The sequence below is a fragment of the Acanthaster planci genome, linkage group LG17 (genome assembly GCF_054643075.1).
Source record: "Acanthaster planci isolate LZ-2023a linkage group LG17, COTS_SCS, whole genome shotgun sequence".
NCBI classification, from domain to species: Eukaryota; Metazoa; Echinodermata; class Asteroidea; order Valvatida; family Acanthasteridae; genus Acanthaster; species Acanthaster planci.
Window position 1 is genome coordinate 414444 of NC_141793.1, and position 18204 is coordinate 432647.

Here is an 18204-nt window from a genome sequence, read left to right on the forward strand (position 1 = left end):
ATAAACCCGGATCATTTCAAAACAAGCTACCGCGCCTTTTCAGATGCAAACCCTTGTCACGTTCTTGTCTGCAATAAGTCAGAGTTCTTCAACTAAGCCACGACATCATGCGATTCATACCGTCTTTAATTTACCCCCTTTACTTCAAATCCTGACCAAGATGTCTTTAAACTCAAAGAGTGCCTCTCTGTTCTGGAGTGTTATGATGAGGAGAGAGGCAACCAAGCTTGCACAGACAGTGGTCACACCTCAAGGAACGCGTGATTGCTGGACAAGACGCAGTAGAGAGATGCCTTGAAGTGATGGCTGCAACGACGTGCCTTGTGCAACTAATGAAATCCATGCCGATCTCCCAAGCCTGGCCTCACAGTTTGCAAGTGTCTGTACATATCAAGCACCACTGGGAGTTGATGTAATGAAAACAGCAGCTTCACAAAGAAAGCCCCTAGTTTAAGACTGGTGGATATTATGCAGGCAGGCAGTCTAGATTATTATGGCGGTGTCAGAACATTATATTGAGTTTGTAAAAATACTTAGTGTCAGATTTGGAACGCTGGGAACACCATAAAATGCTCATTATGTGGACAATTTCAATAACTACATTGCCTTTAAAAATACTTGCGTTTGTATCTAGGGAAAAACCTTTGACATGCAGTGGAACTGATTAACGTGACAAGAATTGATTAATTGATACTGACATTCCGTTCATTATGCAACGTATGTCTGAATTTGCACAGCCAACTATTACATTCAAATTCCTGTCTGAAAAAAATCGACAAGTTTGGAACGTAATGAAAAGTCGGCCTTTTAATATACCTCAGTTTGAAACGTGGCAAACCAAAAAACAGGATTTGTAGTTACAAACTCAATTGGTACCAGGTCATAGCTTTCTTGAATCTCATAAAAAATGAAGAACAGCCAGTAAGATGATCAATATCCATCGAGAGTTTAATACAAGTTTTTGTGCAGATACGATGATGATTTCATTTTTTATTTATTTCTCCTTATTGTCGGGCTGTTTATGACTGATAGTCGCACGTCATTGTACATTAACATGCGATTCTTATCTACCTTCCCACACCAAAGTTGACGAAAACATTATTGGCAATTCTATTTATAGTCAGCTATTTTGTCACATTCTGACATCGCTTTCTGATATCAAATGCAACTCTGAACATAGTACGTTCGACCCGAGGAAAAGTACATAACAGAGGACAAACATCGCAAGCAGGTCACTGCTGACTACGAAACCTGAAGACCTCAGGGCTTAATCCGCCAACACAGGCCCTTTGCATACAAATGTCAACTAATTTCTATGCACTGATTACATTATCCCGTTTTTACTGTGTCTGCTCTGAGATCTCATCTTCCAGTTTGCCAATGCAAATTTTAACAAATTATAACTCCAGAGGTGAAATTTATTTGTTCGCTACATGAAATACTTGTTTTATATAACAGGACAGAATTGTGAGCTCTCTCTCTTTCGAAAGTTCTTGATAACTTGAGAACATAATAATAACGGTTTTGATTCATTAGGCATCGGAACATAATCAGGTTTATTCAAGTGTATGTTTGGCTCATTATCTCCTTGCTTTGTTTTATAAACTTCAAAGCAAAATCATAGACTGCACCCAAAAATGTCTACCAAACAATTTTGTATTCTTTTTTGTTGCTGACTGACCCTCTTATAACTGCATTTCATACCGAAGTACCCTGTCATGAAATGCTCCCGAATGTTTTTCAACTCTTGATCCCACCCAGTTTAAGTTTTTTTCCAGCTGAAAATAATAAGTAAGGGGAAGGGTTGCACGTCTGAAGTTCACGTTAGTTTTCAGGGTCGACCTTAGCCGGTTGGCCGTGGTAGTACCTCCGTCCGTAGTTTCAATTTCTGTATAACATCTGCGAACGCAGGTTTTAAAATTATAACGAAACAGAGCATGACGATGATTCAGTACCACGGCTCGGACAATGTCGAGTGTAGTCTTTAGCTATAGTGCATGTCTAAACATTTTGGCATTATAAACACATCACGCAGTCGGGTAACCTTGCATCGTGTATTACTGACAAAAGAGCCATGAACGAAAACCTATTAGATGTCAACAATGGTGCTATGGAAACAACGGTAAACAAGGCTACAGAAAACTCGCCAATCCTTGACAGTTGAGTAGGCAACAATTGAATATTAAATGTTGTAGCAGCACCCTGCACTGTCTAGGTCAAGTGCATAAAGGTGCTTCATCCACGGGACAACGTTTTTAAGTCTCAATAGTTGATGTGTTATATTACAAATTGGCCTCAAAGCATTGAGTTATCCCGGTAGAGACCAATGCATATACAGTACATTACACACTTCATGGAAGCGCAGAGAGTTCTTGATTTTGGTCTTTCGTTGGAATTTGGTTTGTCAAAGATTACAAAGATCCTGTCTTGTTTCGGCCACGGTGTCCGAGTTATCAACGGATTGGTATCACCAGTCGGATTCACAACCCAACATCTAGTTGAACTATCAGATCAAGGTCTTCAACCGCATCATGGGGAACGCATGCGCAGGAAGCACCAGTAGCTCTCCACCCGATTACCAAATCGTTGTTAAGACTGGCGACGTTAAAGGGGCAGGCACGGACGCCAATGTCTTTATCGCTTTGAGCAACAACTCTCAGTGCAGGTCCAGAGACATCCCTTTAAGCTGCCGATGGAAGAATGACATGGAAAGGGGCCACGTCGACAGCTACCCAGTTAGGAATATGCCCAACTTTGGACGGATAGACAAAATAGAGTTATGGAGAGACTCGACAGGATTGAAAGATAATTGGTTCGTTGAAAAAATAGTGGTGAGTGACAAACAACTCAGTGGTGAGTGACAAACAACTCAGTGGTGAGTGACAAACATCTCAACACATTGTTACAATCACAAGACTGAAAAATACTTTATTCCTGTATCAGAAGACACCAGTGAATGAAATATTTCATAAAAGTTGGCCAATATTATATGACAAAAAATTCCAAATTACTTTGAAGTAATTATTATCTTTTTTAAAATCAAAATCATCACATCTTCGGCTGCGGCACTGTTAACTTTCCCCTTTTAAATCAAGTTGAGAGTTGCAAAAAGGTTCGCAGGATTATGATTAATGGATCTCGATGGAGTTTGCGTAACACCACTTGAAGTGTGTATAGTCACCGTAACACAAACACATAAAAATGAAAATGCAACTCACTTTCAACATGCAGATTACCAGTCCTCAATAATCGCCTTTAAACACGTCTTTCGCATGCTTCGCGATAGAGGGCGCTAGGAAATGAATTCTGTGCCAGTACTGTTGGGCAGGGACGTGACGTACCCCATGCAGCATGATAATGGGGTTGGCAGTTCAGCCACTTAGACGTGCCACTGTGATACTTGTCACACAGTTTATAGGACAGGGAAAAGCTATGGAAGCGTATGTGGGTACAGTCCACTAATTCAATCCCCATTGAAAACAGTGTAAAATCAGGACTGTTCAGGGCCCAATAACATGCACGCCAACATCCCTGAGATTTCTGAAACACAAATGAAATTCTTGTCTGGTAACTAATCTTTCAATTTCTTTTCAATTTTTGGTGGTTTAAAATCGGTAGAATGAGCGGCCTCTTTTGGCGAGTCCGTTTTAGCTAATTAAATTGTGTTTTTTTTCGTCCAAATGCAACAACTATTTATCATATCCTACCCCTGTACCTGATGAAAAACCTGGTTTAGTCACTTTACAGCCAGGGCCTCCCCTAGCCAGAAAAAAAAAGAAAAAATCCAGCCAGCCTCCAGCCAACTCCCATAAGACTCTGTGCTAAGTGGCCCCTTGTGTACAATCTAATGGATTGTTTACAAAACGGTGCCTGGGGCAGACAGTGGAATGTTTTTTATCAGTGACAGCTGTCTGGAACTTGCCTGGAACTTTCGGCTGTCTCTGAAGTGTTATTTTGGTTGGGGGGTTGGGGGGTGTTGTGGTGGTGGTGTGGCTTGGCTGGCGTGTGTCGAGGCCCCCCCCCCTCAAATCGGATAGTCTGGGATTACGCCCCCCCGGTACTGTGATGTACTTATGGTGGTTTTTCAGAGCTGTAGAGGCTAGGGGACAACCACTGAAGCATTTATTTACCTTCAGGACGGACTCAGGGCTCTGCAACCCTGAGAAATGATACGGACTCACCTGGCGAGGCCGGTCTAGAGACCCTGTAAAGAAAATTTATAAAAGCGTTCCAGGGTTTTAAGCCAATTACATTTTTAATTATTCCCACAAAACAAAATCAACCCCCAAAAATGATTTTCCCGAAGTCTGATTGCAGCCATTTTTCAGGTGGCAACCCTCAACTTTCTCGGGCACTTGGGACCATTTTTCAACCGTAATTTTTAGCCATTCTGCTCTCATATGAAAGCTCAAAGACCTAGGGAGTTGATCCTGGCAAGAATTTACACAATTTCACCATTTTGGGGGCCAAATAATCTCCTTGTTCAAAAGATACTGTGGGGGCACTTTTAATGCTAATGAGCTGGCCAGAAATTCTCACTTGAATTATTGGTCTGCACCCATGTATTACTGTTGAGGTTTATTCCGCCCGGGACGACTTAGTAAGCCACACTGTGCTTCAGTCATATCCTAAATACGCTGAGCAGCAAACAAAACAGATTTTCATGACAGTGGAAATCAGACTGTTTCGGTATTCATGGCGAAAGGCGTGGCCACACATTTAGAGCACTTGCTACTGGTTTCTCTGCGTTGATATGATTCTGTAACTACACCGATCTCAACTGTCACGGGTCTTTTTCTTTCCAGTTTCAAGCTATGTGCTACGGGTACACTTGAAAATAATTTATCCTTTGGAAGAAGTATACGGGCTGGCTTTTGAACACCTATTCAAATGCGTCGAGACGATACATAAATGGGAAAAGGGCCATGGAAACCAGTGGAAACTCAAACGTTTTGATTTCTTTACCTATCTGCCTTGTATGAGAACAAGAAGTTCCCTATAGGCATTGGATAGGGAGGAGCGTGGGGGACTTATTGTAATACCCCCCAGGGGGAAAGAATGGAAAACTAGGAAAGGCCAGCGAAAGGGAAGTGAAAGAAATGAAGAGAGAAATGAAGACTGGTCAGGGCAAGCTTGAAAACGAGGAGCATTTACTAATGTTCAAAATGGCAGCGTTCATGAATGTCGTATTAGAAAGGAAAGGTTGTATGCAGGCAGTTGTACCGATTTACGAGTGGTAGAGCAATTTTCTTCATCGAGGTTTATGCGATCAAAATTACTGCCATCTTGCTTATCTGCCATGCTGAGGTCTCAAGATACAGCACCGTGTTGCGCTGTGCGTGCGTTTGTGCGTGCAGACAACGGAAGCCCTGTTATGCAAAACCATTCGGCTGTGCAGTCAGCCACAATCATAAATCATTTGCTAATATTTAGACCAGTAGATGCTGAATAGCATTTGCTGAATAGCCTTTTCTTATTCTTAATGGTTTTACTTCTCAGTAAATGTTTTTGCTGTTTGCTTGAACTTCACAGCATTTGCTAGTTTTCATACGACCCATTGTCTACTCACGGCACATAAAAGTTAACCAGGCGTGACTTTTTTGAGAAACTGAGACTTCCATCACAAACCAAGAGTTCATCGTCTGGGTCACTTTAGACTTGGTGACAAGTCGTTACTCACTCGTGTGTTGTCTGAGAATCTAACTTATCCACTCTGAAATCTGAACAAATTACAGTGCTCGCGTAAAATTTGCCAACGATTCCCCTATGTTGAGCACAAAACTGGAAACCTTTTCCCCTGGTGGCAATTACCCCTACCTTGCCCTAGAATTGGATTATTTTACACATCCAAAAATTTTGTATTAATTTGACGTGTGATATCTTACTGTACTTGCAATCAGCGTTCGTTTTGGCATGTGTTGTTTGGTACATGTACTATATACAAAGCCAGTCTCCATGATGTGTTGTTTCTCTCGGGGATAGCGAATTCTTAAGAGAGAAAAAATCTTATTCAACCAATATTCGGCGGCACATTTTTCTAGTTATCTAGTAATTCTACTAATTTCTAGTTATCTAGTAATTCTAGTAATAATACGGAGAATTAAAAAACTAATCACTGACTAGTCGCCAAGTCTAGAGTCGCTAGGGAAAAAACTTGTTTGTGCAATGTACTAACGCATTTAACAACTGAATGTCTGCAGTTCATGGTTGGTAGCTCTTCTATGTCAATGACTGTGAACGTTGATTTACAGCATAAATTCATGCTTGTGAAGCCGTGTATGTTTGTGCTAGCTACTACCTGTTGAAGAGCTTCTGTTTTGTTTGTTGGTTTTTTGTTTTGAAATCTGTACTGTACAAGCGCCTGGCGTTTTCCCTTGCAATTTGCTTGAGACAAGGGGTCAGTAAGTCCTGCTCCGTCTGGATAAATTGATCGTCTCGTTTATTCAACGCATTACTGACTGAACTTAAGGTGCCGTGCGGGTGCAAGTCGTAAACCCAATAGGTTACATTCGTGAGTGTATATGTCTGCACGTGGCTTGACGGTTCAACATTATGGAAAGTACAAGTGAAAATTACCTTATCGTTATCAAAACGGGCGACGTTAAAGGAGCAGGCACAGATGCCAATGTCAAAATAGCCTTGATCAACGACGCCCAAATCAGGTCAAGGGATATCGCTTTAGACAACTTGTGGCGGGATGACTTTGAGAGAGGGAATACCGATCAATTCCCGGTTGAGAATCTGGCCAATTTCGGAAGGATCGATAAGATCGAGCTGTGGAGAGACAGCCGAGGGCTTTTTGATAGCTGGTTCGTCGAGAAAATAGAGGTGGGTATAGGATTGTGATATTAGCATATCCGGGTATGGTGAAATTACGTACTTCCCAAATAGACTTTTTTTTCACCTGTACATGTATTAGAATTCCCAATGCCCCAGATAACATGGTGCGTTTCAAATGCTAGTGCTTTCAATTCCTGATTCTTTTCAAATCGGCAACAGGTGTTGGGGATACGCTGCTGGATAGCGAAACTGTGTTATTCAGTTAATCATTATAATCCATATCAATTGGAGGTTGCAAAATCTCATTTTGCTCGTACATTTTTTGGCACAAATGAGTTCCTCACCGTCTGCTGTAAAGATGCTTTCTATATATTTTGGTAACGAGTACATTTTATAAGGTTTCACGGGTTATTGTTGTTATTATTATTGGTTTATTATTATTAAATCGGATACAGAACGGCAACTCGGAGGTTGAATTGCACTTACACTAGTTATAACTTATTGCTGAAAAAATAAATATATTGTAATAAATATTGCAAGTAATAAAAAGTCTAAAAGTTCGAAAATATAGTCTAAAATTGTTAACACGACGCCAGGAGCACCAAACAGAACACTAAAATGTCACATAGAAAGTAAAAACAAACACAGGAGTCCTGAAAGTCAAAATAAATTAACTTTAAACACTAATTTCATGATCAAAAACAAAATCACTCTAGGTTATGGGTTAGAGCACGCTCAAAAATTAAAAAATACGCTCATTGATTTTAGTAACCTGGTGGCCGATGGAACACTGCTGTTTTGGTACCTGCTGGTTCTACACTAATCCTTGTAAGACGATGGGAATTTCTGATACTGTAATTTCTGAGAAAGGGAAGCCAATCACAAAATCTATTAGAATTGACGGGTGACCTGCCAAAAGTCAGGTCAACGTCTTCAGTCTTTTGGATATCGGTGGAATGTCTAATTCATTACAAATCGTATCGTACTTATGGCTTCTGCAGTGATCATATTAGTGAGGATGATCCAAAACACTTTTCTCAGCATTTTCTCTAAACCTTCTAGTTGTGTCTTGGGCAAGCCAGAAATCCACACTGGAGAACCATATTTTACAACAGGCCTAATATACTGGACATAAACAGTTCTAAGGACACACATGGGTATATTATAACGCTTCAGTTGTCTTAGAAATACAGTTTACGGTAAAATGATTTATGCACACTGTTAACTTAAGCATCCCTCTTTGAGTTTGTCTTGGATCGGACATGTATGCCCAAAAGTTTAAGACAACTCTTTGGATTAAGAGACGAGCTTCCGATGTGTAAAACTTGTGTAACAGGATTCTGTTGGAAGCCAATAGTCACGAAATTGCACTTAATCGGATTTAACAGCATCATATTGTTGTTAGACCAATGTTGGAGGCAGTAGTTACTTTTGCATGATAGCTGTATCACCAACATCAAAAGGCAAGAAAAGAGTCATGTCATCGACATGTTTGTATTGAGTAACACTTGGATTAACAAGTTTGCTGTCGTTAATCATGGCTAGAAATGAGATGGGTGCCATTTTTGTGCCCTGTGGGACACTTGCGTTGGTTGTAACCCAGTCAGATATATTCCAACGGAGGCACTTTGATCGATTAGAAGGGAACTGCATATCCACGGAATAATGCAGGGTCTGACGCCGAGCCTTAAAAAAACTTGTTCACAACCAGCTTGTGGCTGACTCTATATCAAAAGCCTTTATCAGTTGTGACAACTACGCCAGATGTTTTAGGATTGTCAGTTTCTCTATACACGTCAAGCAATTTAATAAGGCAAGAAGTAGTTGAAGATCCCTTTAATAGACCAAACTGATATGTGTCTAATGAAGGAGTAATGTCATTATCTGTCCAGTTAACCACAGAATCCTCAACCAGTTTTGCAAAAGAAAAGTTAAGGCAATAGGTCTTAACTGTTCGATATTTGGGGATTTGACTTAGGGACTGGAACAACAATGTTTTTTCTGTATATCAGAAACCACGCCTTCTCACAGAGAACAATTGAAAGACTCTGCTTAAGGAAAGCAAAGTTAGATTGGGTAATTCTTTTACAATAGTATATGGACATAATACGTGGAGCATAATTATAGTCTTACTTTACGGAGACCACTCCTTGCTTTATGGGTTTACTACACCTCAAATTATTCATGAGCAAATTGACAAAATAAAAAATTCAAAGTTCGGAGCTGCAGGGTTCCGCATGGCTGGTGAGAACTACGTGTACAGACTACTTGTCTTCCAGGTGGGTCCCAGTGGGAATTTTTTTGTGCTTCCAGCAAAATACTACCGCACGGCAGCGAGCTGAATACTCACCGGGATGACGTCACCTTAGCGCGCATCAGTTCTACTTCCCTGATGCGTGGCAAAATTGGCCAATGACGCGCTACAGTTTGTACATGAATATTTATGGCACAAAAATACACATTATATGTACCAGCAGAACAAAATTCATTTTAAAACAGCCATAAAATTTAACGATGCAGAACAATGCTCTATGAAGCAAATGACAATTATATATTTAACTTTATCACTATTGCTATTATTATTTATTCGGCCATTTCATATCGGCCTGTTCAGACAAAACAAAAGGCGCCACATGAACATATGCAAAGAGATAAAAAAGTATAAATTAACAATCAGCTGAACGCACTATGTGGAGAGAGGGGACAGTGTGGATTGGGTATGGAAGGGGTGGGGAGGGGAGGGGTTTGGGGAAGGTAGGGGGGAGAGGGTAGGGTGCGGGCGGTTTGGGTAAAGGGACGAAAGACAATCCAATCTAGGGTGGCCAGGATAAACAAAAGTGAAAAACACTGTGACTCGAGAGTCTGTTCATCCAGCCCTAGGTTGGAAAACTAGTCTTAGTATTTCGGGATTTCTCTTTTAACAGATTTTCTGCAACTTTAGAAGGATAGAAGTTTACTTCATAGGATGGAGAGATCATAGAATCGGCCGCTGCAAAATTGAATGATTACCTATTTCTGTCTGCCAGTTCTATTTAATTTTGTTTCACTATGATGTAGTATTTGTTTACCTGAATAAAAATTCGTACCGTGCCAGTATAAGAAAGGACAATGCCTGTTTTTTTATGGTCAGTTTACCCGTGGAAGTCATCATCAGAAGGGTGAACTAAAATTTAGGCCAATATACAGTCTCCCCCGTGAGGAGGCTTCGAGGGGCCATTTTGCCCCGAATTGATAATGCAGAAAGGAAACACATATTACGAAGCACTCTTCTGTCATTGTTTCTAATAGTATCAGAAGTAATGATGCTGAGAAGAAATACTTTCATCAGAATTGAGTGCTCACCATTCTCCCTGTGCACAGGTGATGGATTCTGCCAACAGCGAGACTACTGTCTTCCCTATACATCGCTGGATCAAGGCAAATACGCGCCTTGTTTTTGTCAAGTACGACTGCTTGCTCCCACAACACGATATGAACAAGGAACAACGCCATCAGGAATTGATGGAAAAGAAGACGAAATATGAGATGGAGGTTAAGCAGGAGGGTTTGCTTCCGCAAGTAAGGTTGTTGCCCTTTGACCTACCGAGTGCGCTGCGTAGTTAAACAAAATATTTGATACAAGCACAAGTGATAGTCGAAGCTGTTGTACGAATTGCAAAACCCTGCAGCTTATAAAAAATAGAGCCACAGTCTTCAATTTTTGTTCACTCTTTACGACGCTACTGCAAAACCAGATAAATCGTTATTGTAGTTCCAAAGTTTTCATGTTTTTCTTTCAGGTCAAGATTCTTCCGGATGAGGAGGCATTCTCTGATGATTACAAGGTAAATGAGCTTAACTTATATAAACCAGCTCTCCTCTTGAATAAATTCGACGTCTAGGCCTATGTGAAGTGGTCACAAACTGGTGACTTTAAAAACTGTTCGCCGAGACAGGTTGATGGCTCGAAAGTCTTCGAAATTTGCCAAAGTTAAACGTATAAACCTGTTAAGCCGTCTGGCATTTTTTTAAGATTAAAGTTTTTCAAAGTTAAGTTTAGCAAAACACTTTTGTAAAGAACCTCTTCTTCCGAACAGTGGGACATCACTAAGATGAAATTGAAGCTTCTCCTTCAGAGCAAAATAATCGGTCTGACGTCAGAGCCTTGGAAGAGCCTGGATGACATTGTAAAAGTGTACAACAAAAGCCTTCCGCTGCCTTACGTGAGTCACCACTTCTTCCAAGCCTATTGCTCCTTCATATGAAGACGACTTTACTGTGTGTCCGCGTGCAGACATCCTTGATAGCAATTTCTATAAACATTCGTCCCACAGAAAACTGTTGCAAAACTAATGGCTGAGCAACTTTCTAAAACAGTTTTGAGTAGACATTTTAAGTTTAACGCCCTTGTTACATTATGATTTCGTAATGTTGCTCGAGCTTAAAATCCAAGAGGAACTAACCCAAGGTGAAAGTCCAAGCTTTTACGGCTTTATAACATTCCAGCTTTCATTTATTATTTTTATAAAACAACCAGACAGCATGGAATCCTCCAACAGCAGGAGGCTTCTCAGGGGTGCTATTTTGGTTAATGATCAATGTTCATTGGCAGGGAACACACAATTGGAGATCTGATATTGAGTTTGGATCTCAGAAGTTGGTCGGTTGTAATCCCAACCAAATCAGGCGATGTACTGAGATACCTCACAAGTAAGTTTAGTTTTGTGTAAGGATACGTACCTTCCTATTCTAAAAGTTTCAAAAATTTAAAGATTGAAGCTCCGTCTTTATGGCGGCGAATTCTACAATAGGTGAAAATCTTGTACGATAGATTACACTATTTCAATTCTTGAGTTTGCATGACCGACATTTCAAAGAGCACTTCAAAATACCGATTATATAACATCGGCTTCGAAAAACATGTAAAGATTCGATTCTTTCGATGCGAATATTCCAAGAATCTGTTTTGCCTCTTCGTAATTATCTAATCACTGTAACACAGTAATCAAAATTAGAAACTCGCTACTGACTATTGCCCCAATACGTGTTACCAGTTGTTCCTAACTTCAGATAATGAAAACTATCAGTCTTGCAGTTGATGATGCCATGCTGAAGCCCTTGATGGAAAATTTAACCATTCAAGAGGCGATTGACTCCAAGAGACTTTATATCCTGAACTACAAGATTCTCAAAGATCTACCATGCAGCTACGGCAGAAAGGTAATAGTCCCAGGCCTATACTCTGATGGTGTTACCTTTTTTGTTAACATGGGCACTTTCCTATGGTAAAACACGCACGCTTGGCCATGATAAGTTCACTTGACAAAGAACTGCCTGTGAACTGTTTTCAAACTTCACTCAATCGCACAACGTGTCATATACAAAGTACATCGAATGCAGACTAGACTTGATATTGGAAGGATAATTGGATATTTGTGGATTTAGCTGCAAATGGTCTTTGTTCCATACAGTTAGTGTTTGGAAAGAATTCTTGATTTTTTTTTATATCCACATTAGATCTGTGCTCCCATCGCTCTTTTCTTTGTCAACAAAGAGTTAAACCTGATGCCTGTTGCCATCCAACTCTACCAGGACCCTGCTGACGATAACCCGGTAGGCGTAAGCTTTGTGTCACTCAGAGGCAAAGTAGGGGTGTAAAGTTACCATTATTCTAAGTCGAATGTCAGTTGAAGTGAACAGGTATTATCCGAAATTCATCAGATTACTCATGAACTCAGTAGTCGGCCTCCCTCAAGTGTGCATTGAAGTCCTTCAAGCTTTTGTTGTTGGCCATTCCTGAGTATAGCGCTTATTTTCAGCATTGAGAATGTATTAGAGATTCAAGTTTTGGTAATTTTTCTTTTTCAAGGTATGAGTTTGATTTGTTACATTTCCGTATCATGTGCTTGTCAATTTTCTAGCTTAACCCTTTCTAGGTTAACTACAGAGATTGATACTAAAATTCTATAAAGATGAAGAGACAGTTAGATGAAAAGTCCAAAGGTGCAGTTTCTGAGTTAACTTACACCATGAATAACAGACACAAGACACAGGCTCCATTTTGCTTTGTCTGTTCAGGTTTTCCTGCCCACGGATCCAGAGTACACTTGGATTCTTGCCAAGATGTGGTTCAACAACGCAGACGCATCCTTTCATCAATCAGCAACCCATCTTGGATTCACTCATTTGGTTATGGAGGCGGTTGCCGTGGCAACAAATCGTACTCTCTCGCCCTCTCATCCGATATTCAGGCTGTTGGCGCCACATTTTCTTTATCTGCTCGCCATCAATAGGTGCGTAACGTAAAACGAGTTCCGCTGAAATGCCAGCAACCCCACGGAGCTTCAGATGCTTGGAGTCAAATATCTGTGCTGAAAATGTTTAAATTAATGGACTGAGCCCTTGCTATGTAGAAATGGATATGATTCATAATTTCATCTCAGCGCAAAATTCCGACGCCAGACAATGTATTTGTTTCCTGAAGTAATCGTCATCTTCCACCATTCATTCATTCAGTTTCTGCGCAAGAAACACCCGGTTACCGTTTAAACTATTTGTTTTCTGACTTGTAGCCGTGCACTCTCTAAGCTGGTCTCCAAAGATGGCTGGGTTGATGAGTGCATGTCTATCGGCCGTGAGGGTTTGTTTGCCATCAACGCAAGAACTAACTCCGAATGGCGTCTGAACGTTGAGGGCAGCCTCCCTGCTGACCTCAAGAACCGTGGAGTTGACGACCCTGAAGCACTTCCTAAGTACCACTATCGAGACGACGCCGTCTTGCTTTATGAGGCTATTAGGAAATATGTATCGGAAGTTGTGGAGGGGCATTATGGTAGGAATTCTGTCAATCGTAAAACAAATAGTGACATCATTATGTTTGTATGGTAAAAGAAATCCACCAAGAAAGCGCCAGAAGGTCTTACAAGGAGATGAATAATTTTTCTAGTAATTATTCACATGCTTTGCCTCAACTTTCAGATTCGCCAGACAAGTTGGCCGCGGACCACGAGTTACAAGGGTTTGCCGAGCTGCTGACAAAGAGTCATGGCGACGGAGGATGTGGAATCAAGGTACGACAGCAACCTGTTGCTCAAGTCATAACGTCTAAGAATATCCTGTGTTTTTAATTACCTGACAATTCTGCAAGACGACACGTGGGGGGAAATCAATAAGTGAATTCACATAATCTACAGCGCATCATTAGCGAATTAAGTATAATGTTTGAGCTTAATTTTGTGTCATCGTATTGCCAAATAGGAGATAGTGTCACTGACTTCAACTATCAACAGCACGAGAATCCAAACTGATTCAACAAAAATGGTAGGAGAGAATGATACTTCGGTTTTTGGCCCATCCTCATTATCCAGTACTGCAATTTTCTTTTTGATTTTTGTCACAGGGCGTTCATGGCAATGGGAAATTTCTCAAGACGGTTGATTTAACTGATGCTGTAACTGCTCTCATCTTCACAAGCAGCGTGGGACATGCCGCCGCTAATTTTGCCCAATACGATGAGTACGCATTTCCTCCCAATTATCCTGCGTTTATGCGGCATGAACAACCACCCAAGGACAAGGTAACAGCTTGCTAAGAAGAAAGACTGCAGTTTTGAAACATTTTTTGTCTTTAACAATTTTTCAACTGATATAGATAAGATGCTAAGTGAAATACTTTAGGATGTGATCAAGAAGCCATTCTCCTATTAAAAGTTCTTTCGACATATTATTCTAAATCCATTTATGAAATACATGCACACTCTCATGTTATAAGTGTTCTTAAACTGATTCAGACAGTGCCAAAAACAGCAAACCGACTCATGCATGAAATCATGAACAATATGTGTTTTACACACCTGCATTTTAGAATCCACGGACAGAGCAAGACGTGCTGAATTGTCTCCCGCACAAAGAGATGACGTTGAGTGTCATGGTAGTAACCAAGATATTGAGTGACAGAGGGACTAACTCTCTGGGTGACTTCGAAATTCAGTACCTGTATGATCCGATTGGCACCAAAGCAGTGAAGGCGTGAGTGTCATTTTATCATCATTATTTCTTGCAATGACACCAAGGATTCCTCAAAAGCGCCCTTGGCACTGTAGCTCATAAGCCTGAAGTAGCCTGTACAGAGGAGACAATGAGAAGCGTTATGACAGTTACAAAGACACGTTTTAGAAAACTCAGCTGCAGATCCTTTCATAAGCTGCATCAGGAATGTTTCACATTAAGAAAAACGAAAATGATCTATTCGAATAAAACGACTCAATGCATTCAAGGAAATAATCATGGTTTTAAGTCTGTAGAGCTGTGGGTTTTAATTATAGGTTACTGGTGAGTATATCTGTTATTTCAAGTTTGGAGCATCTTAGGCAAAATCACGCAGCATTTGGTAATTCCATGGTTTGACTGCAGTTTCAAGGAAGACTTACTCCGCATCGGTGAAATCATCAATAAGAGGAACCAGCAACGAGCTAGTCCTTATCCCTACCTGCATCCCAAGGAGGTTCCTAATGCCATCAGTATCTAAAAGAAGAAGCTGAGATATCTAGCCAGTAGGTTTCATGACGGAAAAATAAACAAGTGGTAAGTTTGGGAAACACATTCATGAACTTTGGTTGGTTGTGGATTTACTCATTGAGAAATCATAATGATAACTTTTAAATTGGTTGATTTTAAACTTTTTCAGGTTGTGGATTTACTCATTGAGAAATCATAATGATAATTTGTAAATTGGTTGATTTTAAACTTTTCAAGTTGTGGATTTACTCATTGAGAAATCATAATGATAATTTGTAAATTGGTTGATTTTAAACTTTTAATCCACCGCAAAGTTCATTATGTTCATTCTGATTTTTGTAGTGTCTTCAACTAGCTTTGATATATTTATTGTTACAGGAACCAGGAAATGAATATTTCCTAGAATCACTTTTTGTGTATCTCTGTGCTCTTCTTCCATGTATGAAGGCTGTTTGACATCTTTTTTGAGTTACGTGAACTGAATGGTGCACTTTTCAAACATTAAAAATTGACCAAGCATTTCTGGACAAGTGAGGGCGCTTTTGCTTTGATGTAAATCCAGCAAGACATGGTTCAGGTTGCATGTTTTCATGTTCAAATTGTGAATCTCAAATTTGCTATCTGGGAACATTTCTGTGAAAAGGATTTTTGCTGGATTATTGCCAAATACTTACACAGCAATAAATTGAGAAAGAAAATAAACTCTAAAAAATCTAGAAATGTTCTGTGCACAAATCAGTGCAACATTGAGATTCAGTGCCTTGAGAGACATCATAGTTCTGCTCATGAATATGCAAAAGTGAACTAGCATAAAACCAAAAAAGCATCAAAATATGGGTTAAAATTGCAAAACAAAAATTTAAAATCAGGTTAATTGAAACCCAAATATGCAATTTCAAGGGTTTTTAGTAAAATTTATGAAAATATTTCTATTTACTGGTTTCCTTAACGTTGTGACCATACTGTCATTTTTTCTTAAAATACCTGTGGTGTTTCAGGAAATTGGTAAGTTTTGGAGTAAGAAGTTTCATTTAAAAGTTTGCTAACGAATGTTATGAATTTTTAGCATTACAATTAGAATATTTGTATCAGTTAGAGGAAATATTGGTGACGGGGATAATTAATGGAATGACAAAGATTAATTAGTGACTATTCTCATCTACCAAAATTTCCATTATGTTTATTTTGCTATTTTCCAGTGTCTCAAGCAAACATTACAACGTTGTTAACCTTCTATTTGTGATTTCATTATCCCTTTTCTTGAAACATCTGTGTAGAAGAGGGATTTGAGTCGGAAGTCTTGGTTCAAAATATCAAATTTGTAATATTTACGAGTATTCTGTTGAATAGCTGATTCAGAATTGATAGATTTCAAAAACCAAGGGCTCTCAATACTTCATATGAGAATCCCCTATTCTGACGACTTTTCCGAGGAGACAGGATTTTGCCAGAATCCCCTATTCTGACGACTTTTCCGAGGAGACAGGATTTTGCCAAATACAATCAGATTTCAAACCAAACCTTGCAACCTCTAGTTTTTAGCAGAAACATGCACAACTTATGTATTACACATTTTGCTTGCAAATCAGATTAGCATTTTAGTTGAATGAATTGAAGTTGAATTGGAATGCTTTGAAGAAACCAGAATTCTTAATCGAGTTCTGAGGTACAAGTTTCATTTAAACATTCACTGAAGGATATTATACATTTGCAGCATTACAATTAGAATATTTGTATTATTTAGAGGAAATATTGGTGACGGGAATAATAAATGGAATAACAAATTAGATTAGCATTTTAGTTGCTTGGAATGCCTTGAAGAAACCAGAATTGGTAATCGAGTTCTGAGTTACAAGTTTCATTTAAAAATTTGCTGAAGAATGTTATTGATTTGTAGCATTACAATTAGAATATTTGTATTATTTAGAGGAAACTTTGGTGCGGGGATAATTAATGGAGTAACAATTAGATTAGCATTTTAGTTGAGTGGAATGCCTCGAAGAAACCAAAATTCGTCGGAGTGCACATGTTATGAACGATTGTATGGAGTGGCGCATATGCGTCATCCGTGTATTGTTTTCAACTGCATAAAAAATACAGATTTTTTTCTGAGAACATGTTGCATGTCTAGTGGGGTTCAAATGTGGTAGGAAGTAGATTCCTTATAAAGCGCTATATTGACTGCAAAGAGTGTAATGTTCACAGACTGGAAGGAGACAACGTTGTCGACAGCAAGGACAACGGTTTTCAGTTTTCAGTACATTTCAGTCTGTTCATGTTTTTTTTCTATCTTTATCCTTCCGCTCTTCTGAATGATTCATCGGTAGTTTTGTTTGTCATTAGTGTTTTGTCTTTATAAGACTTTGTCTTCTGAACGTGCCTCCATATTGCCTCTTTTTTCTCATATGTGTCCGATTGCAAGATATATACTTTGCAATATGGAAATAAATGTTGAGGTGAATCTTAAGTCGACAGAAATCGAGACGACATAGATACCCCATGAATTTCAAGTGTAATCACTAGCTTTGTTTGTTTCTTTGTCCCACTTGAGTCTTTAAAATTAAAAAGAACTATCATTTCATTAGCCAAGACTAATAGATTATTGGCAAGGCACTTTCTACCTCTCTGAAAATAAATCTAACTGATGTTTGTTTCGTTTTTCCCTTAAATTAATTTCATTCAGCTTAATGTATTGAATTTTAGTCACTTTGCTTTTTCTATTATTCGGTTTTGTTTGAAATTTGTGTAGGATGAACATGTTTTCTTCGCAAGTATTTGAAATCAAATAAATTAGAGAAATGCATCAGCCATACGTGGCTTTTCAATGATTCTTTAAGCTTTACTGGAACTGTGTCTCGCCTTCGTTGCGCACAAGTACGCGCGTCGCTCAAAGCACGATAATACAAGCAGATGGCCTTGGCCCGTTTAA

At 39.4% G+C, this 18204-nt stretch overlaps 1 protein-coding gene across 3 annotated transcripts in view; it reads left to right on the forward strand.

Moving 5' to 3' along the window:
- The window catches only part of LOC110975305 (allene oxide synthase-lipoxygenase protein-like), a 46901-nt gene extending 28814 nt beyond the window's left edge, over positions 1–18087 (forward strand). The window contains exons 1-13 of one of the 3 annotated variants that reach the window (XM_087148235.1): positions 2302–2831; positions 10141–10338; positions 10560–10604; positions 10857–10982; positions 11372–11469; positions 11847–11979; positions 12277–12372; positions 12838–13052; positions 13332–13591; positions 13738–13829; positions 14159–14335; positions 14623–14786; positions 15171–18087. In XM_087148235.1, the coding sequence (XP_087004361.1) occupies positions 2532–2831; positions 10141–10338; positions 10560–10604; positions 10857–10982; positions 11372–11469; positions 11847–11979; positions 12277–12372; positions 12838–13052; positions 13332–13591; positions 13738–13829; positions 14159–14335; positions 14623–14786; positions 15171–15285 (2019 nt within the window). In that variant the 5' untranslated portion in view covers positions 2302–2531 and the 3' untranslated portion in view covers positions 15286–18087. Of the gene's footprint in view, positions 1–2301; positions 2832–6191; positions 6829–10140; positions 10339–10559; positions 10605–10856; positions 10983–11371; positions 11470–11846; positions 11980–12276; positions 12373–12837; positions 13053–13331; positions 13592–13737; positions 13830–14158; positions 14336–14622; positions 14787–15170 lie in introns of those variants that run through there. The other 2 variants (XM_022227690.2, XM_022227699.2) reach the window with 2 other exon arrangements.
- The last annotated feature ends 117 nt before the right edge of the window (positions 18088–18204 follow it).